The 24,705-nt window shown below is 42.6% G+C and overlaps 1 protein-coding gene across 2 annotated transcripts in view; it reads left to right on the plus strand.

Annotated features, from left to right (window-relative positions):
• Window positions 1-24,705, plus strand: part of TXNRD1 (thioredoxin reductase 1) — a 73,924-nt gene that overhangs the window by 40,469 nt on the left and 8,750 nt on the right. For both annotated transcript variants that reach the window (XM_066263194.1, XM_066263185.1), the window contains exons 6-14: window positions 1,367-1,509; window positions 1,922-2,037; window positions 3,257-3,482; window positions 5,877-5,969; window positions 6,564-6,640; window positions 10,652-10,808; window positions 15,474-15,581; window positions 19,265-19,360; window positions 21,512-21,646. In XM_066263194.1, the coding sequence (XP_066119291.1) occupies window positions 1,367-1,509; window positions 1,922-2,037; window positions 3,257-3,482; window positions 5,877-5,969; window positions 6,564-6,640; window positions 10,652-10,808; window positions 15,474-15,581; window positions 19,265-19,360; window positions 21,512-21,646 (1,151 nt within the window). The remainder of the gene's footprint in view (window positions 1-1,366; window positions 1,510-1,921; window positions 2,038-3,256; window positions 3,483-5,876; window positions 5,970-6,563; window positions 6,641-10,651; window positions 10,809-15,473; window positions 15,582-19,264; window positions 19,361-21,511; window positions 21,647-24,705) is intronic.

A 24,705-nucleotide genomic window follows, 5' to 3' on the forward strand; every position in this document is an offset into this window, starting at 1 on the left:
ATCATTCCCGCTCCAGAGGCTGGCCATTGGTTCTCATTGACTTGGTTTGGCCACTTCCTTGTGACTGAGCTAACCTAACCCTGAATCCAAGACTCCGACCCTCCATTTCCATGATGGGGGTTTTCCACTTATGTGGGTTCTCTTGTTTTTCTTCTAAACCACAGCTTTCCTAGAACCTGCCTTCTTCCTTCCACCAGAGTATATTTTATCTCTAGCCTGGTTTTCCCCAGTCATTGATTAATGAATGACAAAGTTTGAATTTTATCCATCGCAACATTGTATTAGTGCCTTGATTCAAAAAATTAGTGTTATTGGCCCTGGCCGGTTGGCTCAGTGGTAGAGCATCGACCTGGCGTGCGGAAGTCCCGGGTTCGATTCCCAGCCAGGGCACACAGGAGAGGCACCCATCTGCTTCTCCACCCCCCCTCCTTCCTCTCTGTCTCTTTCTTCCCCTCCCGCAGCCGAGGCTCCATTGGAGCAAAAAGATGGCCCGGGCGCTGGGGGTGGCTCTGGTCGCGACAGAGCAACGCCCCGGATGGGCAGAGCATCGCCCCCTGATGGGCGTGCCGGGTGGATCTCAGTCAGGCGCATGCGGGAGTCTGTTTGACTGCCTCCCCGTTTCCAGCTTCAGAAAAATACAAAAAAAAAAAATAAAATAAAAAAATTAGTGTTATGGTAGAATTTAAAAATCTTCCTCTCTTTGGAGAGGTGGGGACTTGGGGGACAGTGAGGCAGACTCAACATTCTTTGTTTAGATCAGGATTAGCAGACTGGGTTTGTCAGGGACCAGATAGTAAATATTTTAGGCTTCATGGGCCATGTGGTCTCTGTCACAACTACTCACCTCTGCCATTGTAGCATGAAAAGCAGCCCTAGATAATTTGTAAGTAAATGATCCTGGGTTTATTTCAATAAAACTTTATTATGGCTCATGGAGCCTTAGTTTGCAGCCCCTGGCCTAGGCACTATACCAGTGTAGTAACATCAAATCTGGCTACATCTGAGTCCCTTAGAGAGTATTACACATCCGGAGTCCTAAGCCTTACCACAACCCCTTGTTAACCCAAAAATTGGTATTTACAGTTGAAAGTAAAAGTCCTGTTCGTTTCCAGACAAAGAAGAAAAATGTTGAGAATGGTTATTTTAATCTTAAGAATTGCCAAGAAGCCTTGCATTATTTAGTATTAGGATAGTTTTCAAGAAAGGAAAGAATGGGGATGAAATGGTTGTTCATGGACTTGAGATCAAGGACTTGTCCTTTTCGACTCAAAGCTCTGCTCATGTGTCCTGCATTAGTAGTAGTTCCTGGGAGAAGCTCTTTGCTGGGCAGTGAAAGCTAACCGTTCTGTCTTACTTCCTTGCGCAGTTACACATGACTGGGGAAGAATGACGGAGTCTGTGCAGAATCACATTGGCTCTCTTAACTGGGGCTATCGAGTGGCTCTGCGGGAGAAGAAGGTCACCTATGAGAACGCATATGGCCAGTTCGTTGGTCCTCATAGGATTAAGGTAATTGTGTGACAACCTGAGTAGCTGGTTTCAGTTTATTTGTGTGAGGCTTTGGTTGGAGGTGGGGGGGAAAGAGAAGGTGATTATCCTAATAAAAGTAGTAGCCACTGTGACCAAGAGTGTCCAGTGCAGCGATTTTGCCATCACGTCTTCTTACGGGGCTTTCTTTTGTGGAGTGGTGGAGGGTAAGAGTACCAGAGTCAGGGCCAGACTCTCAGGGTTGGAGTCTTGGCTCAGCCACTCACTAGCGTTGTGACCTTGGGTAAGTACTCAGAGCCTTAGTGTCTCTTGTGTCTTACCAAACTTTTATGAGGATCATATTGGACAATGTGGTGAATGGCCTTCATTAATGGTAAAGTTTCCAGTTCTACAGGATAACAATTATTAAAAGCTGACATTGGTTCCCTTGCAGACAACAAATAACAAAGGCAAGGAAAAAATTTATTCTGCAGAGAGATTTCTCATTGCTACTGGTGAAAGGCCACGCTACTTGGGCATTCCTGGTGACAGAGAATACTGCATCAGCAGGTAAGGGAACAATTGCAGGGAGAAAGGGAAAACTCAGTTGTGGGTGTATGCTTGAGCTTTTTTCTTCAAACCCATTTTGTCCATTTCCTGCAACTTAGCCGAATTTTTTTGGCTGTATTTTAGCAAAGGGACAGGGGATTGGGAAAAAGAGAAAGGAAAAATTATTTTATACAAGAGAACATTTTAAAAATGCAAAACTGTAAACATTAGTCAGCTTACCACCCAGGGTTTACATTATTACTAACATACAGATATATGCTTATATTGGCATGAGTATATTTTCATAGTTTTTGTGAAACTGGACAGTTATAATGTGGACACTAAAACAGTTAGAGGATGGCAGGCCATTTAGGTTTATGAAACCCTAGTCCCTATTCATTATTGTTGTCAAGTGTAGATGGACCTTCTGAAATAAGTGAGTCAAGCAATATGGTTATGCTAGTGATTTTTTTTTTGCCCATCAAGTGATAATACTGGTCACATTGTTTTTCAGGTATTTTAAATTATGATGACATTAAGGCAGATAGTTGATAAATATGTCCTCTTGGATGCTTTTTTCCCAGGAGTTTCTGGTTGTGTTATAAATTACTCTTATTGGGGGTATGGAATGATTTTTTTCCCTTTGTGCCTCATATAGGGGACAGCTCAGATGGCAACTATTTCCTTTGTTGTCTTGAATAGACTCCCTTCTCATTTTAAATTTTTCATTTCCTTTTGTGATACCATTTGTTTCTTCTCTATTCTTCACTCACCTAGAAGATTTTGTCAGATTTTACTTTTTATAGTTGGCTTTTATATTACAAAAACAGTATGTTGAGTTTTCTCCCATCCTTCTCCCCACTCTTGATACTTGGTATTCCAGATAAAAAGTAACAGACTTTCCATCTCAGAGAGCTGAGTGGAGGGATGAGGGTTCAGGTTTTCACATGTATGATATTATTAAACACATTAGTGGAGAATTATTCCAGAGAGTTCAGAATCGCCTTGTTTGGCTGTGGGTTGGACTACTATCAGAAGTTACCTGGTTTGCTGTGCTTGGCCAGGGCAGCCTGGGCTACTCCCCAAGCAACGCGGTGGCAAGAGAGTAGCTAATTAAGTTTTTTAAACCTTAAAAGTGTCTTGTTCATAAGAAAGTAAAAATATTTGCTTTGATTTAGTCATTATTCACACATTAACATTTTTCTATTTTTTCTTTTTTTTTACAAACATTTCTTTTTAGTGATGACCTTTTCTCCTTACCCTATTGCCCGGGTAAGACCCTGGTGGTCGGAGCGTCCTATGTCGCTTTGGAATGTGCTGGATTTCTCGCTGGCATTGGGTTAGACGTCACTGTTATGGTGCGGTCCATTCTCCTTAGAGGATTTGACCAGGACATGGCCAACAAAATTGGCGAACATATGGCAGAACATGGTGTCAAGTTTATAAAACAGTTTGTACCAATAAAAGTAAGTGGAGTTGCCTGTAAGTTTGTTGATTCTACACTTGTGTTAAAGTTAGGAAAGAGTCAATTGGGTGATAGAAGCCTCCTTTCAGCATTATAAACCATTAGGAACAGTATAATTCCTCAATTGTGTGATGTATATAAACTTGTACCTGCCTACCACCTAAATAGCTTGTTCTTATTTACAGAATAATTTCTTCATTTCCTTCTCTTTCTTACCTTTGGCTCTCTTCTGTTTAATGCTTCTCTTTATGCATTCCTTTATTACCTTTGGCTGGCTATACTTTGTTTCTTCATACATACTAGTGATTTCAGTAAGAGTTCAAGACTAGGTTGATTTAAAAATTCCCATAAAACGTTTCTCCTCAGTATGCAATGTAGTCTATAGATGCACTGTATTGTTCTGGCTCCCCAAAAACAATGATCTAATTTTGGTACGTTGTCTGGCCTTTTTCCTCTTTTAATCTTGTTTTGAAAAGGCTGAATAATATGCCAAGTTATCATGGGACTTGTTAACATTACCACAGATGTTTGATAATATTATTGGCTCAAAAACTTCCTGTATTTCAGATGAATAGTTTCCTTTAGTTCAGGTAAGGATGGGACTGTTTTATTAAAGTTGAGGGATTTTAGCTGTCATTTTAAAAATTGCTCTGTGGGTTAATATAGTTTCACTTCATGCCCATGAATCTCTTAATGTTAGTAGAGCATGGAACACTGGGGTCAGAATGACCTGGATTTGATACTGTTCTGCCCAATTCTTTCTACATGAATTTGGGTGAATTACTCAAGCTCTCCAAGCTTCAGTTTTTTCTATAAAATTGGGATGATAGTATTTCAGTTCTTGGAAGATCGCATTAACCTTACCGTTAGCACATGGCTAAGAGTAAGTCTAAGATGAATCTATCTCGTAATATTACTGTGAAGGTTAAGTAGCATTTCCTGGAAGTAATCAGTACTTGATCGCCATAGCTCTTTTTAGAGAGTGGAGGTATATGTTTGCATTAGGACTGGAGTAGAAAACAGCAGCTGTATGTATACATTGTACTGATAGAATAGTTACATCTGCCTTTATGACATTTTAGCCCTTGAGAAGTTGTGGGCCCCTTTGAGAACCTAGTGGGCTGTCCCTGGTGAAATAAACCTCTGTCTGTGTGCAGAACATTTGCTGGCGTTACCAGGGTGTCTGTTCCCCCAGAGCCTGGCAGGGACTGCTTGCTACATTATAAAGTGACTGAGTGGAAGGAACCTTCTGCAGAGAGGAGGGGTAGGGTGCATTTTGGACAAAGAACATAGTATGAGCAAAAATGTCGTGGGGAATAAAATTGTTCAAAATGCAGAAATTGTTCTGGATACAGAAAAGACCTGAGTGGAGCAGAAAAGTGAGTAAAGCAGGAAGGAATTAGAGGTGGGATGAGACCTTTATGAATTTTAAGCAAGTCTAAGCCATGGACCAATTCAACTTTTCTCCAAAGATTAGACCATTGTGCCTTAAATTCAAAAGGAAAGACATTTCCAGGGACTTAACTGTGTAAGAAAGGAAGGGAGTTCAAGAAGGAAATCTTCAGTCTATTGATGTTGCAAATAAAATCAACCTTGATAGCTTTCCCACTCAGAGTAGTCATATTTTAAAGGTGGGGTAGAAATTGCAGGTTAGTTTTATGGCATATTTCACAGAAACCCGTGATTTGGCTGTCCTTTGGAAACACCGGAGACTTACTACATTCTTGCAGAAGCCTCCAGGTAGTCAGGTTTCTCGGGCATGGTCACCGGGTCTGTAAGTTACTGTTGATTTCTCTGTGTACTAGGCTGGTACGTTGGGATACGTTGGAATAGCACAAGTGCCAGCGTGTTCATTTCCTCCCAGCATCCTTAGCAATTGAAGACATCCCCCAGTTATGATTAGCACACATACCTCCTTGTCCACTGTGTTTTTTATAAGGCCTTATAGATGTTATCTGTATCATGATTGACCTACCCCGTTTATCCTTTGTTGATGCAGCCGAACTTCTGCAGTCAAAAGAGAATCTCTAAATTTGATCAGCAGTGGCTCTTCAGGGCATGAGTGGTTCTGGGGGACTCACAAGACAGTAGTCATGGGCTCGCTTTTAGGGTTTATAGTCTGCTTTCTCTGGGCTTCCCTTTCGCTTTTCTCTCTGAATTCTGCATAAGAACTATTTGAAAGAAAGTCCCTCTAGCAAATATTAAGCAGTGAGAAAAGGGGATTACTAGGAGAATCACATCATCCTAATGATGTTAAAGTGAGGGAGATGGGCATGAAAGGCCTTTTAGACCAGATTTTCTGTTTTAACTTTGGGTTAACTAGATAGAACGGGAGGACATAACTGCATCTTGATGCATATCTTTATTGAGGAGTAAAACTCGATTACTTTTATAGGTTGAACAGATTGAAGCAGGGACACCAGGCCGACTCAGGGTGGTAGCTCAGTCCACCAATGGTGACGAAATCATTGAAGGAGAGTACAATACGGTAAGGAGTGTGCCAGGATCCATACTTCGTGAGAAAGCAAGTCGCGTGCTTGCTGGATATTTGCTGGGTACTTAAAGTGGCTGTTGCTGTTTCTAAGACCTATGGTTCTCTTCCCATTCTGAGACATCTTTGTTACTTGTGATATAATGTGTTTTGGTACAGGGATAGCTTCAAATTTATCCTCGTGACTTAAAATGGTGTTTGTCACATGGCTATAGAAAGGCATCAGCATTTTCAAATGAGCTACAATTTCTGTCCCATGTTCTTCCCCTTGACTCCCTAGCCCACCACTTGTAATATTTAAAATAACTGAATTCAGTTATAGGCTATGCTGTCTTTGTCTTTAATCTTGTCTAGGTTTATTAAGGAATCGTTAACTCCCTTTTTCTTAATAAGACATGGATAAGGATTTCTGCAATGCCATGTTCAAAGGATTTTTTAAGATTATAATTTGTTTTTAAACTCATTTTCTTAATGAAATGTTTCTTTTGAGGTCTGGATGAATTCAGTTGGCTTAATAAGCAAAGAAAAATAATGATTAAATAACTCATGCAAAGCCTTTTTGTTAATAGTCACTAGATTTTAATTTTTCAGGTATTGCTGGCAATAGGAAGAGATGCTTGTACAAGAAAAATTGGCCTAGAAACCGTGGGGGTGAAGATAAACGAAAAGTAAGGAAAATATCTTTATTATAGCTGATTGAATGCTATTTCAGGTACTAATAACATTTATTGAAACGGGTTTTAGATAATTTTTATCATAGTTAAAGAGTTTCTTCTTTAAGCTCAGAAAAAGTCTTCCAGGCCACTCACAGTATTTTCTGTTTGTTTGTTTGTTTTCTTTTCAAAATCTAAACGGGAACTATAATGGCTTGCTTTTTGTTTCTTCAGCTGTGTGTGTGTATAGAAAAAGATCCAGCCCCCATAATTGTAGGTGGGTGCTCTAGCTTGATTAAATAGATTTGACCCATGGTTAAAGCTACAAAGTTTTAGGATCACTAGATTGATCACTACGTTTTTAGTGACAACTACCAGTATGGAAATTCTTATTTCCTGGGTTTGAAAAGTTAAAATCCTTTGGGTTGTACGCCTGCACCAACCAGATAACCGAGACTCTAGTGTCTGCTGTGGGAGCGGCATGGGCTATTTCCCAATGTTGCGTTTCTTATATCAAAAAAAAAGTGAAAAGCAAGTGCTCTGAGTGACAGGCTGTTAATCCTTGCAGGAATCGTATTTATCCCAGCGAGATCTCTAATCTTACTGTGAGGATTATTTTTTTTCTTCATATTTTCATAACCTGCTAACCTGTGTCCAGTTGGGTCTAAGGCTTAGGTTTCATTTAAAGTTAATAGCTAACACAGGGGTCCCCAAACTTTTTATACCGGGGGCCAGTTCACTGTCCCTCAGACCATTGGAGGGCTGGACTATAAAAAAAACTAGGAACAAATCCCTATGAACACTGCACATATCTTATTTTAAAGTAAAAAAACAAAATGGGAACAAACACAATATTTAAAATAAAGAACAAGTAAATTTAAATCAACAAACTGACCAGTATTTCAATGGGAACTATGCTCCTCTCACTGACCACCAATAAAAGAGGTGCCCCTTCCGGAAGTGCGGCAGAGGCCAGATAAATGGCCTCGGGGGCCGCAGTTCGGGGACCCCTGACCTAACATTTATTCTGTACTTACTCTGAGCATGGACTATTGTGCTGAATGTTTTATTCTCATTCAGTCCTCATAACTCCTACAGTAGATACACAGTGGTGTTCTTTTTCTTCTTAAACGTATTCCCATGAGCATTCCCATTCATATGTGGGGAAATGAGGCTTAGACATGGTAAATAACTCTCCCAAGATTATAGAGGTAATAACTAACAGATCTGGTTATCACAGTTTAGAAGTCTTAACCACTATGTTCTCGTTTTCCATTTCAGGGTTTCTTAATAGTTGTCTTATTCCTTTAATTTAAAAAGTAGCAGTGAAAATGGTCTCTACGCTTTTATGTCCTGAGTTGTTTTCTTTTGGTAATAAATTAGCACATTGCCCTTGGCTGAAGTCACAGTTTTGGACTTCTTTGGGTAAAAGGGATTTTGTTCTACTTAATTGGTAAGTGGTAATTATTATGAAACCAAGATTCATCCAAAGATTGCAGTGACAAACACTGCATTTACTCTACAATCTAACCTCCTAATACAATTAATTCAGTTTTAAGAAACAAGTCAATAAAAAAAAATCATTTTAAGCGTTCAAGAGGGGCAGAAGAGTGAGTGAGACCCATTTGGTCAACAAGGAAAAGCCCCAGGCTTCAGAAAGCGAGGACACTGATGCTTAGCGCTCAGTCTGGGGTTCCAAGTACAGCTGTGGCCGCAGTGTTCTCAAACCTGAAGGGAAGGAGGGCCACATCTTCTCCGGTGTCTTCATTCACACCCTTAGACAGGAAGTGGAAACCATGTCATCAGTACCTGCTGTTGTAACATCATTTTGGTGACAGGCTCACAGTCCACTGTCATTTAGACTGGAGGTGTGAGCAACCTGGATTTGAGTTTAGCGGCTCCGTACATCCTTTGTTACAAACCTAGTCACTCCTAGAGAGCGGCGACTTCCGGACTTTGACCAGTGCCCACCACAGGGAGGAAAGACCCTAACCTATCCTCTTGTTCCCACATTCCAGCAGGGGAAAAATGAAGCCGGTGGTAGCAGTGAATTAGAAACACAGTTAAGAAATTACAGTAAACGTGGCTGGCAATATAGATACTGGCTTATAATTTACATTTCTATAAATGACTTCTAATTTACTTTTTATAGAAAGAATGTGAGTTATAAATATGGTTTATATCATAAGACGCCAAAAAAAACCCCTAAAATACCTAGTTTTATTATGCCTATCTTGTTAGTCTGTTGGAAGTTATTTACTTTTTTTTTTTCCTTAGAGGATGGGAGGCAGAGACAGATTCCTGCATGTGCACAACTGGGATCTACCCGGCAAGCCCACTAGGGGATGGCGCTCTGCCCATTTGGGGCCCCTGCTCTGGTGCAACTGGAGCAATTTTTTAGCACCTGAAATAGAGGCCATGGAGCCATCCTCCGCGCTGGGGGCCAAGTCGTTCTAATCGAGCCATGGCTGCAGGAGGGGAGAAGAGAGAGAACTGGGGGGCGGTGGGTGGAGAAGCAGATAGGCGTCTCTCCTGTGTACCCTAACTGGGAATCAAACCTGGGACTTCCACATGCTGGGCCGATGCTCTACCACTGAGCCAACTGGCCAGGGCCTGTTGTAAGTTATTACAACAAAAATTAGCAAAAATTCCCAAGAAGCGTATCACTTTAAAGTGTGCCACCAAACAGGCAAATGGCAGGGGGTTACATACACATGGACTTGACCAAAATGATCGAGGATGACTCATATATGAACCATAAGACATACATATCTTAAAGTCTAGATATAAGATTGTTTGGGGTTTTTTTTGACAGAGACAGAGTCAGAGGGAGGGACAGACAGACAGGAAGGGAGAGAGATGAGAAGCATCAGTTTTTTGTTGCAGTACTTTAGTTTCTCATTGATTTCTCATATGTGCCTTGACCAGGGACTACAGCAGAACAAGTGACCCCTTGCTCAAGCCAGTGACCCGGCGCTTAAGCTGGTGAATCCGCACTCAAGCCAGATGAGGCCGCGCTCAAGCTGGCGACCTCAGGGTTTTGAACCTGGGTCCTCCGCATCCCAGCCCTACCTGCTGCGCCACTGCCTGGTCAGGCAAAGACAAAAACATTGTTGATCCAAACATATATTAAGAAATAGTGAGAGGTTCACCAAACAACCAACAATAAATTGAACTGCTGATAATAAAGCTAAACTGTAAATTATAATTAAGAAGCAAGAACAGCAGTAGTTGAATGTCATAACCAACTTAAGCCAACACTGTTGACACATTGAAAAGTCCTAAATCAAAATTATAGGACCCGCAAGTGTGTGTGTACTTTACAATTAATGCCAAGCCCCGAGTGTTTGCGGGTGACAGAGGTGCAATTCTGAATTAGAATAAATTCTAGTAGCATGTGGTTTTAATTTGTGAATACCAAATTTTAGTAACCCTTAATAATTTATTTTTGGTGGGTAGTGGCTGCAAGTCAGAAGTGTTTAATAGAATTGTACCTCTGTCACCCACAGGGACTAGTAAGAACTAACCTATGTTTCCGGATTAGTCCCTAGGACCCCAGCAGGGCTCAGCAGCCATCCTACAAAGGTCTCGGCCTAGACTTTTGGAATCAGTGCTTGTGAACATGGAGAATCTCAGATATGAGGTCCTTCCTTCTGTCTAAAACTAATCTCACCCCTTTTCTCCTGGCTTCCTGAGAAGCTGACATCACCGCTCTCCTTGGCTCTTCCTTCTGTTGTGCCTCTAGGATGCACAAGTGTGCATGTTTACAAAGGGACGAGGACCAGATGGCTCTCCCATCTTAAATTGTACTTGTCTCTACACAGTCCCCTCTATTCTCTCTCATTTCTGTCCTACCCTTCACAGACTGCTTAACAGAGTTGTCACCCCCCATCTCTACTCCCTCTCCTTCCACTTATCCCTTAGCCCAGGCACAAACTATCTAATCCTACTAGTTCATCAAGACTGCTCCCCACAACAAGAAAGTAGTGGAAATTAATGGTGATTTTTAACTGAATGAATTTGCAGGACTGGAAAAATACCTGTCACGGATGAAGAACAGACCAGCGTGCCTTATATTTATGCCATCGGCGACATCCTGGAGGGGAAGCTGGAGCTCACCCCGGTAGCAATCCAGGCGGGCAGGCTGCTGGCTCAGAGGCTCTATGGTGGCTCCACTGTCAAGGTGAGTGTCACTGTCGCCCACTGAAATGCTGTGTGGAGCAGCGCTCCCAGTCCTCGATTTAGGGTGGTTGGGAAGTTTTCCAGGTCTTGAATAATTTATTTTGCTGATGGCATTCTCAGTATACTTTATTAGCTGAATTCCAAATGACATCATTAGGAATGCTGTATGTACCTTTGTGACTTTATTAAAGAAAATTGTCACTTTTGGAATCGCACTAAGAACAAAATGAGCTTGATTAATCAAGTTTCAGTGCTATTATGTCCTATATACTTATAATAGTTGCATTTTTTATCAATTTTATTACCAAATTTTAAAAAATTTATGGCACCCAGCTAGGCTATGTAGGAGGATTTGGGGAGCTGGGCACTAATGTCACTCTACCGAGCTGCTTTAACCAGTGTTCAGGCTTTATTTCCCTGGCCTTTCTAAAAATATCTCCTCTGCTCGTGGAATGTTGAATGTGTTATATTAATGTTGTAATGTGTTTTTTTAAGTCAGTGTAGGGGATTGAAACTCCCAGGTGTGTTTTGTGGGACCAGTTAGGGAGCGCCTGTGTGCTCATGGCAGTTTCCTTGGCTTTTGTTTTCTCTAAAAAAAGTGTATTTTGCCTTCAGTTTTTTGGAAGATATTTTTTCTGAATATAGAGTTGTAGCTTTACAATGTTTCTTTCTTTCTTTTTTTACAGAGAGAGGGATAGATAGGGACAGACAGACAGGAATGGAGAGAGATGGGAAGCATCAATCATCAGTTTTTCTTTGCGACACCTTAGTTGTTCATTGATTGCTCTCTCATATGTGCCTTGACTGCGGGCCTTCAGCAGACCGAGTAACCCCTTGTTCGAGCCAGTGACCTTGGTTCCAAGCTGGTGAACTTTGCTCAAACCAGATGAGCCCGCTCTCAAGCTGGCGACCTCGGGGTCTTGAACCTGGGTCCTCCGCATCCCAGTCCAATGCTCTATCCACTGCGCCACCGCCTGGTCAGGCTACAGTGTTTCTTTAAATATTTTATTGATTTGCCCATTTTCTTGTTTCAGAGATTCTAAAAAGAAGTGACTATCATTTTTATCTTTGTTCCTCTTAAGATTTTTTTCCCCCCAGCAATTTGATTATCTCATGCCTTAGCATGCTTTTCTGTATAATTATTCTGCTTCTGGTCTGTCCAAGATTCTTAGATTTATCTATTTATAGTTTTCATCAAATTTGGAAATTATTCAGTCATTCAATTATTTTGTACTGTCTCCTCACCCCCTTTTAAAATATGTTCCGTTAGCCTCCAATTAATGAACGTTGGGTCACTCGGTATTGTCCCACGGGTCTCTGGTGCTCTGTTCCTGTGGCCCCCATCCACCCCCCCTCCATCCTAGTGATTCCTTTTCTTAAGAGAACCTACTGCGGTGTCTTCAAGTTCATTGATTTATTTCTTCTGCACTGTCTCAGGCTGTTAATCTGTGTAGTTGAAGCTTCAAATAGTTTTCTTCATCCCTACAAATTTTATTTAAAGTAAAATTTCTTTCTTTCCTCAGTAGGTTCATGTTTACCTTGTTGAATAGACAGAACATATTTATAATTGCTCTTTTAATGTCCTCTGCTAATTCTGTCATCTTTTTTTCAGTGTCTGTTTTTTTTAATTTTTTTTTTTTTTTGTATTTTTCTTAAGTTGGAAACGGGGAGGCAGTTAGACTCCCGCATGCGCCCGACCGGGATCCACCTGGCATGCCCACCAGGGGGCGATGCTCTGCCCATCCTGGGCGTCGCTCTGTTGCAACCAGAGCCATTCTAGCGCCTGAGGCAGAGGCCCCGGAGCCGTCCTCGGCGCCCGGGCCAACTTTGATCCAATGGAGCCTTGGCTGCGGGAGGGGAAGAGGGGGGGGGGGGAGGGGTGGAGAAGCAGATGGGTGCTTCTCCTGTGTGCCCTGGCCGGGAATCAAACCCGGACTCCTGCATGCCAGGCCGACGCTCTACCACTTCAGTGTCTATTTTTATTAATTGACTTTTCTCATGGTTTTGATTCACATGTTTCTGCTTCTTTGCATGTCTGGATACTGTTGGGTGGATGCAGATATTGACAATTTTACACTGTTCATTGCTGGGTTTTGTTGAGTTCCTTTATACAGTGTTCTACTTTGTGCTGTTCTGACAGCCGGTCAAGTTACATAGGATTAGTTTTACTCCTTTGTAACTTGCTTTTAGGCTTTTTTAGAGTCAAGCAACAGCAACTGTTCACCTAGGGTTGATTTAGTTTTGCTGCTAAATTAATGCCCTTTGGCAGTTTCTATCCTGTTCTTACGTGATGAATTCTATCTACATTGGCTGTGGAGACAGAAACTGTTTCCAAGCCTGTTGGAGTGGTGGTCCTTTTGGGGCCCCCTGTTTCCAGCAGCTGTTGCCTCACCTTGAGTACTTTCCTCTGACCTGTTTACAGATCAGTCCTCAGTCCAAGTCTCAGAGGGCCCCCTGCACATCTTGAGTTCTCCTTGTGCAGCTCCTCTTTTGGGTCCTGTCCTGTAGCTGTTGTCCAATGTTTAAGAAGTGTTGGTTCACATTTTTGCCTTGTTTTCTAGTTGTTTAAAGCAGGCAGGGAAATCCAGTCCCTAGCGCACCAGTGTGGCTGTCTGCCTTTACTTTTGAACCAGAATTCCAAAGGTTTATGCTCTTAGAGGATGTAAAGCCAGTAGACAGGGCCACTATCACAGCAGCCTGGCCCATGCAGGTTCGCACTGGATTCGGACAGTCGGTAAAGAAACAACGGAGCCAAAAACTGGTGGGCCATCATCTTTAATCCTAGCTTGCACCCAGCGGGCAAGTAAAAACACACTCTGGGCTCCAAAACCCATTCACATTCAGTGCTCACAAAGCTACTGACTTATCCGAGTTTCCTAGAATCAAAGGTTTCTAGCTCACCAGCCTTATTCACCTCTGTTCCCCATCTCCTTCCTTATCCCAGATACAAACTCTACACAAACTGGCATCTCACTCAGCACTCCGCCATCTTGGCTGCTTCTCCTGGCCTCCTCCACATGGCCTTTCTCTGCTCTCTCCTCTAATGCTAATCTCAGGAACCAAGAGAGCAAGCTCCTGTTCTGCCCCCATTTTATAGTGTAGAAATCAAAACCTTTAATCCAATATACAAAATAAGGAAGTCTCTGATACAAAGTCACTTATTTGAGGCATAATTGGATTGTACCGCCCCACATCAAAAAGGGTGGGAAAGGCTTAGTCCTAAAACCAAGCCCCAGGCTACAAGGATCCTGCTTGCCCACAGCCCGCCCCCAACACACATTAATATCACTTGGGCGACAGGCTTCCATGTGGGCAGCGCCATCTTTAACAAAGTGAGCATAATATATTTTTTCTGCCCAACAGAGGAAAAGGATTATATTTTTAGAGGCACATTTTAAAGATTGCATCCTACTGTTGTAGAAAGTGGGAATCCAATTTTTCATTAAAAAAACTTTTTGAAAATTTTTTATTTTTCCGAAGTGAGAAGCAGGGAGGCAGAGAGACTCCCGCATGTGCCTGACCGGGATCCATCTGGCATGACCACTAGGAGGCGATGCTCTGCTCATTTGGGGCGTTGCTTCATTGCAACTGGAGCCATTCTAGCGCCTGAGGAGGAGGCCATGGAGCCATCGTCAGTGCTCAGGCCAAGTTTTTCTCTAATGGAGTTTTGGTGTGGGAGTGAAAGAGAGAGTAGAGAGAAAGGAGAGGTGGAATGGTGGAGAAGCAGATGGGTGCTTCTGTGTGCTCTGGCTGGGAATTGAACCCGAGACTTCCACATGCCAGGCTGTCGCTCTACCATTGAGCCAACCAGCCAGGGCCTTCAATTTTTCATATTTTAAATGCAGACTGGCTCACCTCTATGGGCAAGTGTGACTGGGTTGGTTTTACCAAATAACATTTACAGGAGTACTTTGCATTTACATAATAGCAGTTTCCACCATTCACATCAGCATATTAAAGGCTCTGAAAAATATGGTAGCTGAGAAACCTTTTTATATGCTTAATACAGCGTTTTACAACTTCCTTGACTTGAGAATCCTTTATGCCTATTAACATAAAATACGCTTTGGAAATAGAATCATTGACTTTTCTTTTCTATGGTTTTCATTTCATTACATTGAATGTATGTACTGTAGAACACTTCCTTATTTGCATTTTAAAGCTACTCCAGTATTGCCACTATTTCAGGAAAACACACTGTTGCTTGGTTAGTGCAGGAAGCTTTTTCTCTGATTATTGTAGAGGTCTAAGAGTGGAGTTATTGGGCCAAAAGTTATAAAATCTCTTTTATGACCCTTTATATATATTAACTATTTTTCCATAGAAGTTTATTAGTTTCTGTCACTGATAAGACCTTCAGCTTTGGATACACTCGTGCTGTCCTTGGCTGCTTTATTAAAGGGAGAGAAAGTGTGTCCTTGCTGTTAACATCACCTGAATCCTTTATTCATGACCAGTCTCACCAGACTTTAAACCTCTGCTAATAAAACTTCATCACATCGTTCATGGTTCTCACGTGGTAGGTTTATGTCTGGGATTTTGACTTTCCATACTTTTGTTAGAAATTTATTAGCCTGCTTTCCTTCCCTAATTTTGAACCTTTTGAAGCATACTCTTTTTTGAGTTATAATTTCTCTTGTTGTAACTCTTCTCCATTTTGAAACAGTGTGACTATGAAAATGTTCCAACAACTGTCTTTACTCCTTTGGAATATGGTGCTTGTGGTCTTTCTGAAGAAAAAGCTGTAGAGAAATTTGGGGAAGAAAATGTTGAGGTACGTTCTACTCTTTACTCCTGTGTTAAATTACTACCACTTTTCAAAGTTAAAAATAATTTCAAGCATATAGAAAAATTGTACAAAGAACTTTTATATAATGTCCATCCATTATCCAGATTCATGTATTACCCATTTATTTTTTACATTTCATAGTCTTTCTCTATTTCTGTGTCTCTGTGTGTATTCTCTTCCCCTGAACCATATATGAGGAAGTTGACTGCCCCTTAACTCCTAAATACTTCAGTATGTATTTCCGATGAACAAGGACATTTTGTTATAAAACCACAGGATGGTTACCATGTTTAGGAAACTTAATATTGATATAATACTTTTATTATTTGATCCACCTTCTATTTTTCCAATTTTGTCAGTTGACCCACTAATACAGTATTGATACTTCTACTTTATAGAATTTTTTTATTGATTTTATAGAGAGAGGGAGGGAGAGATGGGGGGGATATCACTTTGTTATGCATTCATGCTTGACTCCTATATGTGCCCTGAGTGGGGATGAAACCCACGACCCTGATGCATGAAGATGACATTCCAACCAACTGAACTATCTGGTTGGGGCAATACTACTTTTTAAAACCACATTTACTGGTTTCTTTTTATTGCTAAAACAATATTGTTGGAAACAGGGAAAATACCAAGAAAAAAAATAAAAATTAATTACATTTTTACTGTTCTATTAGTTTTTTTCCTCTACCATTACCTTCTAATTTATTCTCACTTTACCACTCACCATTTCTCATAGAGTCAAGGAAAGTGCACATGAACTAACGCTATTTTCATACAAATAACGCTGTATACCATGACTGCTGCTTTTTTTTTTTTTTTTTTTTTTCATTTTTCTGAAGCTGGAAACAGGGAGAGACAGTCAGACAGACTCCCGCATGCGCCCGACCAGGATCCACCCGGCAGGCCCACCAGGGGCGACGCTCTGCCCACCAGGGGGCGATGCTCTGCCCATCCTGGGCGTCGCCATGTTGCGACCAGAGCCACTCTAGCGCCTGAGGCAGAGGCCACAGAGCCATCCCCAGAGCCCGGTCCATCCTCGCTCCAATGGAGCCTTGGCTGCGGGAGGGGGAGAGAGAGACAGAGAGGAAAGCGCGGCGGAGGGGTGGAGAAGCAAATGGGCGCTTCTCCTGTGTGCCCTGGCCAGGAATCGAACCCGGGTCCTCCGCACGCTAGGCCGACGCTCTACCGCTGAGCCAACCGGCCAGGGCCTGACTGCTGCTTTTTAAATCTTATGAGAGAAAGTTTTAGGATTAGGATGTGAATTTATTTTAAATACCATAGCAAATTTTTTTCTTTATTATAGGCATTAGTAGTAGCATGTAATATCTTGGTCTACTAAGCACATATTAACTTTTTCTGATTCTAAACATACTATGTTCTCATTATAAGGAAGTTTGAAAAAATTGGGGAATTATAAAAATATTTTTAATTTTTGAAGTGATGACTACTGTTAATATTTTGGCATGTTCTAGTCTAAGTATTTATGTGTGTATTTATATATCATATGTATGTATAATTTTGTGTAGGTACATAAGCCTTAAGTATTTTTTTAAATGTGATTAAGTTCTATGCAGTTTTCTGTTCTACTTGACAATTACTATTAGGTCATGGCCATTACCCCAAAAACACCGTTTTTAAATGACTTCTGTAAACGTTCCTTTTCAGGGATGCTATACAATTTGTACACCAGTCTTTATTAGTTATTTATAGGTTATTTCTTAACACACCATCTTTGGGGGTTTTTTTTTTTGTTGTTGTTTTTTTAAAGAGACAGTGAGAGTCAGAGAGAGGGATAGATAGGGACGGACAGATAGGAATGGAGAGAGATGAGAAGCATCAATCATTAGTTTTTCGTTGCGACACCTTAGTTGTTCATTGATTGCTTCCTCATATGTGTCGTGATCGTGAGGTTACAGCAGACCGAGTAACCCCTTGCTCCAGCCAGTGACCTTGGGTCCAAGCTGGTGAACTTTGCTCAAACCAGATGATCCCACGCTCAAGCTGGCGACCTCGGGGTCTCGAACCTGGGTCCTCCGCATCCCAGTCCAACGCTCTATCCACTGTATCACCGCCTGGTCAGGCTTGTTGCTGTTTTTTTTTTTACAGAAACAGAGAGAGGGATAGACAGGGACAGACAGGAACGGAGAGATGAGAAGCATCAATCATTAGTTTTTCGTTGTACATTGCGACACCTTAGTTATTCATTGATTGCTTTCTCATATGTGCCTTGACTGTGGGCCGTCAGTAGACCGAGTACCCCTTGCTCGAGCTAGCGACCTTGGGTCCAAGCTGGTGAGCTTTTGCTCAAACCAGATGATCCCACGCTCAAGCTGGCGACCTCGGGGTCTCGAACCTGGGTCCTCGGCATCCCAGTCCAACGCTCTATCCACTGCACCACCGCCTGGTCAGGCCCATCTTTGGATTTTATTGTATTCAGGTTTGTACTTTTTATTATAAGAGTAGTGTATTTGATTTGACATTTTGAAAAATGTAAGAAATAGGAAGCAGTTACCCAAAGAATTATGTCTATGTTTGTTAACAGTAATTGTTAGCATTTGAGTGTAATTTTTTTTAGTCATCTTTTTCCTGGATAATTGTGATATACTGTACATCCAGTCTGGTAACCCATATTCTAAATATTCACCTCATTTTATAATATAAAAGAAGTGATAATGTCTGCATAATAATCAGTATGTTTTTAAAAGGTAGCCAAGCATGTGTGTTTGAAATTGAGGCTAGCAGCTGGAGGGGAAAATAAATCTCTTTCATTGTCCGGGACTTGAATGAAACATCGTTAAGAATGTCTGTGTCCTTCTATTGGCCCATCCTCCCTCCCTCCTTGTCTACCTTTAATGCTTCTGGTGAATAATGCCAGAGGACGAATGTCCTTGACAGCAGAAGCAAGAGAAGTAGGTCACTGTTATAATTGTTGCTGGCACTTGACTTGTTCCCTGCCCAAAGTTGTCATTCCACTCAGGTAACAAGACAGTGTTGGGTTTTTGGTCTTTTTTTTTTTTTTTAATCCATTAATGCAAGACAACAAGTAATGACATGGCTTCTTTCCCTCATTTGATTGCTCTCTTTTGTTGGTATGACTAAAGGTTACTCGCTTGAGCCTGAGATGTAATTAAGGGATGAGCAAATAGCCAAAGGATCTGACAGCAGGAGTTTAAAGTCATTTACTTTCTGACCGGGTTCCTATTTAATCCGTGGATTTTATTGAGGGTATTTTGTGGTGTGTGTTTGTTTTATTTTTCAATTACAGCTGATATTCAGTATTATTTTATTAGTTTCAGGTGTACAGCATAGTGGTTAGACAGTTATATAATTTACAAAGCAATCCTCCCCCCTGATAAGTATGGTACTCACCTGGCATCATACACAGTTACTGATTTTATTGACTGTATTCCCTATGCTGAACTTTAACATCCTCGAGATATTTTGTAACTACCAATCTATACTTCTTAATCCCTTTACCTTTGTCAGCCAGCCCCCCCCCCCCCCCCCGCAACTGTCAGTTTGTTCTCTGTATTTATGAGTCGGCTTCTGTATGAATTTCATTATTTCATGAAAGTCTAATAACTAAAGAGCCTCCACTATCTTTGTACCACAGCCAGTGTTGGACCAACATGCTTCTAATTGTGCTTATATCTTCCTAGGTTTACCATAGTTACTTTTGGCCATTGGAATGGACGCTTCCATCAAGAGATAGCAACAAATGCTACGCAAAAATAGTCTGTAATATGAAAGACAGTGTAAGTGCAATTCTCATTTAATCCTCTCAGCTAATTTCATTTTGCTTTTAATGCTTAGCTCCGTTTTGATCACATGATACACATTGCATTTCTTTGCTGTCTTACCTGTCGGTCTCTCACGCTACAGAAATATCCAAGGGCTAGGGCGTGATGAGCCAGCTGGCTCTCCCCTCAGCCTCGCTGGCCCAGCCCCACACATCGTGGGCAGGCAGATAAACTTGCTGAGTGAAGGAGCTCGGGAGCAGCGTGAGAGTTCTTTTGAGTTTGTGTATGGAAGGCAACCATTAAGTCATCGGTTATCTAAAACGACAGAACGAGAAAGAACAGGAGTAATGTATGTGTCTAAGCAGCTGGCACAAACGAGAAGGCAGTAATGAGAAGAGCTCTTAATTGGGTTCTGATTTAAGGTTTCATTGCTGCTACGTCTAAGAATCGGTAATGAAGGCCTATAGGCAAACTCCTTGACCTCACAGTTTGTTTCCGTACTTACAGAGCGATTGAACAAACCATTGGTTTTCAAGCTTTTCTAACTGCTGCACCCATTTTATATTGTAACCCGGAACATATGTATGTCTGTATGCATACTTTTTAAGTGTTGCGAGTTCAGTCTTAGGAGAACTGATATTTCTAACTTAGCTGGGATCTGGGATCTTACTTTAAGTAAGAATGTCCTCAACAGAAATATACCTGTAACTGATGCTAAAGAATCCATATGTTAAAAGCCTAATAAACTCTAAATTTTCTAATCTTGGGTTTGAATGTAATTAAGCTGCATGTCCTGTTTAGAAGTTACTTAGTAGCACAGGTGCAGTTTGCTTTTTGCAGAGCCCAGATTCTAGGAATACCAGGACCCTCTGCAAACAAAGGTCATCATAGACACATCTAATAAATGCATATACCAGGATCACCCCTAATGAGCTATACACAGTTGACATAGAGAGCGATGTTAGGTAGAGTGTTTTCTTTTTAGACAAGTTTTATTAAAAGTTTATTCATGGGAGTATACATTAGACAGGAGGTTAGTGACTTCCAGGGCGTGTACAGGGTGATGACAGAGCTGGAATTCAAGCCCAGGCAAGGCCGTTCTGTGCTGGTGACCATTAGGCCACTACGTCTGGGCAGCCAGCCTTCCATGTTCCCTCTTCATCTGTCCCCTCGCTTCTTCCCGACCCTGGAGGCAACGGCCTTGAACTTGTAGTGTCTCGCATTTCATATTTTTGTTTGCCTCCTATGATATATCCATATACATTATACATTGTGGTTTAATTGAGTGCCATCCTCAGTTAAACAGAGGCCTACAACTTGTTTTAAATCTCATTTTTTGATGTCTATTCATATTATTACATGTACATCTAGTATATTTTAAGATCCAGTATATTTTGTGCTTTATTTGTTCATATACTAAACCCCTGGTTGTCAGGAGGATGAATAAGTCCAACATGGGATATATTACAGTACTTTGGCAACAGAATGACTTTCTTGATTGCCTTCTGTAGAGTGATTGGACCTTAAATAGGGCTCTGCACCCCACAGCCTGAGTTGCCACCTCTTTTATGAGGAGGTTGGCTGGCTGGCTCTGGAAGTTTGAATGCCGGGATGAATCAGATGTCTCTGCTCTTGGCAGAGTGTCTCCTGATTTAGGATTTATCCAAAATAATTCCCACACAGGTATTTCAGAGTTGCCAAATGTTTTTCTGTTGTTTTCAAAATAGTTTTCAGATTGGAAGGGACATAAGCCTGACTGCTGTCTATCCCAAAACTTGGGTTAAAATGACTTCTAATTTGAATGAGAGCTCTTAAATGTTTCAGCTATCACGGGTAGTTTATCTGGAGCTTTGAAACCACCAGGTAGCGGACACATCTGCCCTTTGGAAATGTTTTCCAGAACATTTTGAGCTTCTGGAGTCGCAGGCAGTTTCACTTTCAGTGCTTTTCCCCATTGTCACTCATGGCCAGCTCGTCTTTTCCGTCTTGCTTGACGTGACCCCACACTCTGCACGCGCCCACACTGGAGTTACCTTCAGCCAAAGCAGCTTTTATTTAGTCTTTGGCTGTTACTGAATGGAGTTTTCAGAATGGACTGAGGAAATACTCGGGGCTGTTAAGAGAGAAATAATCAGTGTAATTATATTGGTATATTTTATTTCTTAGGAACGTGTTGTGGGCTTCCACGTACTGGGTCCAAATGCTGGAGAAATCACACAAGGCTTTGCAGCCGCGCTCAAGTGTGGGCTGACCAAAAAGCAGCTGGACAGCACCATCGGCATACACCCCGTCTGTGCAGAGGTGGGTCACCTGCACCTTTCTGTGTGGAAGGGCACACCACCACCCCCTTCCAAGTGGGACGCCTGGGACTCTGAGGCACCGGGGACTCTGAGGCTGGTGCTCTGTCTGCCGGCCTCCAGCTGCGCCTGCTCCTGACAGCGTGTCAGTGAGCGAGGGCGCTCAAGGGAGGCGTGCTCTCTAGGATCCATATTTTCCTCTTCCAAATATTTTTTGTTCCTAGTGTGAACTGGTTGGTACTGTCATGCTTTTAAATGGTGAAAGCCCTGAGAGTGATCTATGAGAAGTGCCTAACGTCTTTTATTTGCTGTGTCTTCTAAGCTATTTTTGGGGTGGTCTGTTGTTCCCGTCACACCCAAAAAGGGTTTCAATACTAGTTACCTCAGGGCCACCTCAAGGCTAAATGATACGGCTGCTTCTTTAGCTTTTGGTTTCAAGGAATGAGATTTGAAAATGATGCTTTTAAAAAGATCAGGCACATGACAGTAGAATTGCAAACTGGACCTCTGGGTGCTGGTGTTTCTTCACATTTGTCAGAGATTATTCAAGAGTTGAAATTGTGATGCCTACTATTAACTATACAGGTTGTAAACCCAAAATGTTCCCATGTTGGAGAACTTGGTGCAGATTGGGAAGAGGTACCTCATACCAGCTTTAGTCTGGAGTCGAAGTGACCGCTGTTGTGTGGCCACCACCACAGTCAGTGATTTGCACAGTGTCCCTTGTACTTGCACATGCACACACACTCGTACACATGTGCGCACACACACTTCTGCCACATTTCAGTCAGCAGCCTGGTAACTGGCTCTTCTCCGTTCCTGACTGCCCTTGTACAGGTGCACTCTGCTGAGTACGAAGTGTCAGCTTCGAGACCGGCAGCCATGTTTAGGGTCTTTGGCATTGCCGTGTTAGGGATGGAGTCCTCTATTACCAGGTACCTGGCTGGGGTGGTAGCATAAAATACTAGAATATTCAGTGACTAGGGCATTATTCATAGCAAACTGCTGTCTTGTGAACTAAAACTAAGCTTCAAAAAAATATAACAAAAATTGAAATGAAGCTAGATTAATGCTGTTAAAGAATGTACTGTGATAACATCTTTTATTCAGTGTAATGAGTAAGACTGTCATCTACCATGGGAAGGAGCCAATTAGTGTCGTGTGTTTTTTTCTAAAAACACTTTTAGTGAGTTGTTAGTTTCCTAGGGCTGCAGTAACAGCGCCACAAACTGGGTGACTTCAGATGACAGATTTACTCCCTCCCAGCTCCGGAGCGGGAAGTCTGAAATCCACGTGTCAGCAGGGCCGCACTCCCTCCGGCTGGGGGAAGCGCCCTTGCCCCTCCAGCTGTTTGGTTGCTGGCCGCCTGCGTGTCCCCCACATAAGGATGTAGCACTCCAGTCTCTGCCTGTCTTCACACGGCCTTATCTCCCCTGTGTCTGTGTCCAGATTTCCCTCTTAGTCATTGGATTAGGGGCCGACTCTAATCCATCACGACCTCATCTTAACTTGGATACATATGCAAGACCTTATTTTCAAATAAGGTCACATATATGGGTCCTGAGGCCTCGGACTTGAACACTCCTTCCAGGGACTGACTGAAACCCACAACAAGGATACTTAAACATCTTTATGCCAGTCCAAGATGCTTAGAAGCTACCACCATCGTCTCCAGTGTGGACTAATTTTTTGATCTGAATCCAGGTCTCGTTGGGCCAGTTAGAGGACTGCCGAAGGCTTGACTCTGACCGCAGCCCTGGTGGTGCTTGTTGTGCTGTGATTTGGTGGGGTGTGGGGAGGTGCGGGGCGGGGGCAGACGGCTTCCTGAAGCCCCTGCCGACGGGAGGCCAACCGCCTGACTCCTTGGGACACCTGGCATGTTCAGGATCCCTCTAAGCATTTGCCGTTGTGTGTCTCCATCTGTTGGTTCTCTTATGGCTTTGAGGCTCAGAAGCTAATGTCCACTGTTTTGATAGGGCATTTTTCCCCAAGCGTATGGCTGATTAATGAGATAAAAAGTTGGGTGTGGTCTCTGACCACACGTGTAGCTGTCTGTGTGCACAGCACTGTGCTGGGCACTTGGGGTGCAGCAGTGATCTAAGGCACAATGAAGAGCAAGGGGGCAGCTGAGGGAGATGCCAGTTTCAGTTCGGCATGTCGAGCCCAAGGACCGGTAAATAGTAACGGGCGTTTGCAGTGGGGCTTGGGGACAAAGTGGCTGAGGAGGGTTCTGGCCTAAGACTGTCGGCATTAGCCAGTCAGTGGGAACAGCAAGTCAAAGGCTGTGTGGGAGAGCATGGCTGTGTGATCAAAGTGCAGGGTGTTTGTATTTTGACTGTATCCCGAGGCACCAGGATTCAGGTCAGAGAAGCATAAGGCAGGGAAATACCGTGATCAGATACACTGCCGAGAGAGGTCCCCTTGCTGCACTGAGAAGTGGACCAGAGTGGGCACACCTGGACACCAGAGTGGCAGCCTGAACTGGGAGGTGGCGGGGGCACTGAGGGACATGGGGGCATCTTAAAAGCAGGAAAGGAGAGCAGAAACCCTGGCAGCAGCACTGCTGTCTCTGAGGTGACTGTGTGCCCAGCACTGTGCTCTGGGTACATCGACATCTTCAGTCCTTAGAGCCCCAGGAGGTGGGTGGCAGTGCTCTCTCCATCTGATCAGCGAGGACAGAGAGGTTGAGGAACTTGCCCACAGTTACCCCTTGGAAGTGGCCGAGTCGGGATCCAAACCCAAGCCGTCTAACTCCCAACGCACCGCACTGTACAGATGATAGCCCGTTTCCACAGACCTTTCTACAGTATTTGACATAGAATTTAAAAAATGGAAATGATTTATTGGTGGCAATGTGAGCGTAACGGAGACTCGCAAACCTGGGTTAGAAAGTAAAAGTGTCCCAGACAGTTCCTGGCGTTTGGTGGACTCGATGACTGCCTGCCTGCCTGCGTCTGTGGAGTGGGTTTCCCTAGGGTGTTTCGTTGCAGGTGTGGCTTGACTAAAAGGTCATCATTACAATATTTTAAGGAGATCAGATCATGGGGAGGGATGTGTATTTTG

This window comes from Saccopteryx bilineata, chromosome 1 (genome assembly GCF_036850765.1).
Source record: "Saccopteryx bilineata isolate mSacBil1 chromosome 1, mSacBil1_pri_phased_curated, whole genome shotgun sequence".
Lineage (NCBI taxonomy): Eukaryota > Metazoa > Chordata > Mammalia > Chiroptera > Emballonuridae > Saccopteryx > Saccopteryx bilineata.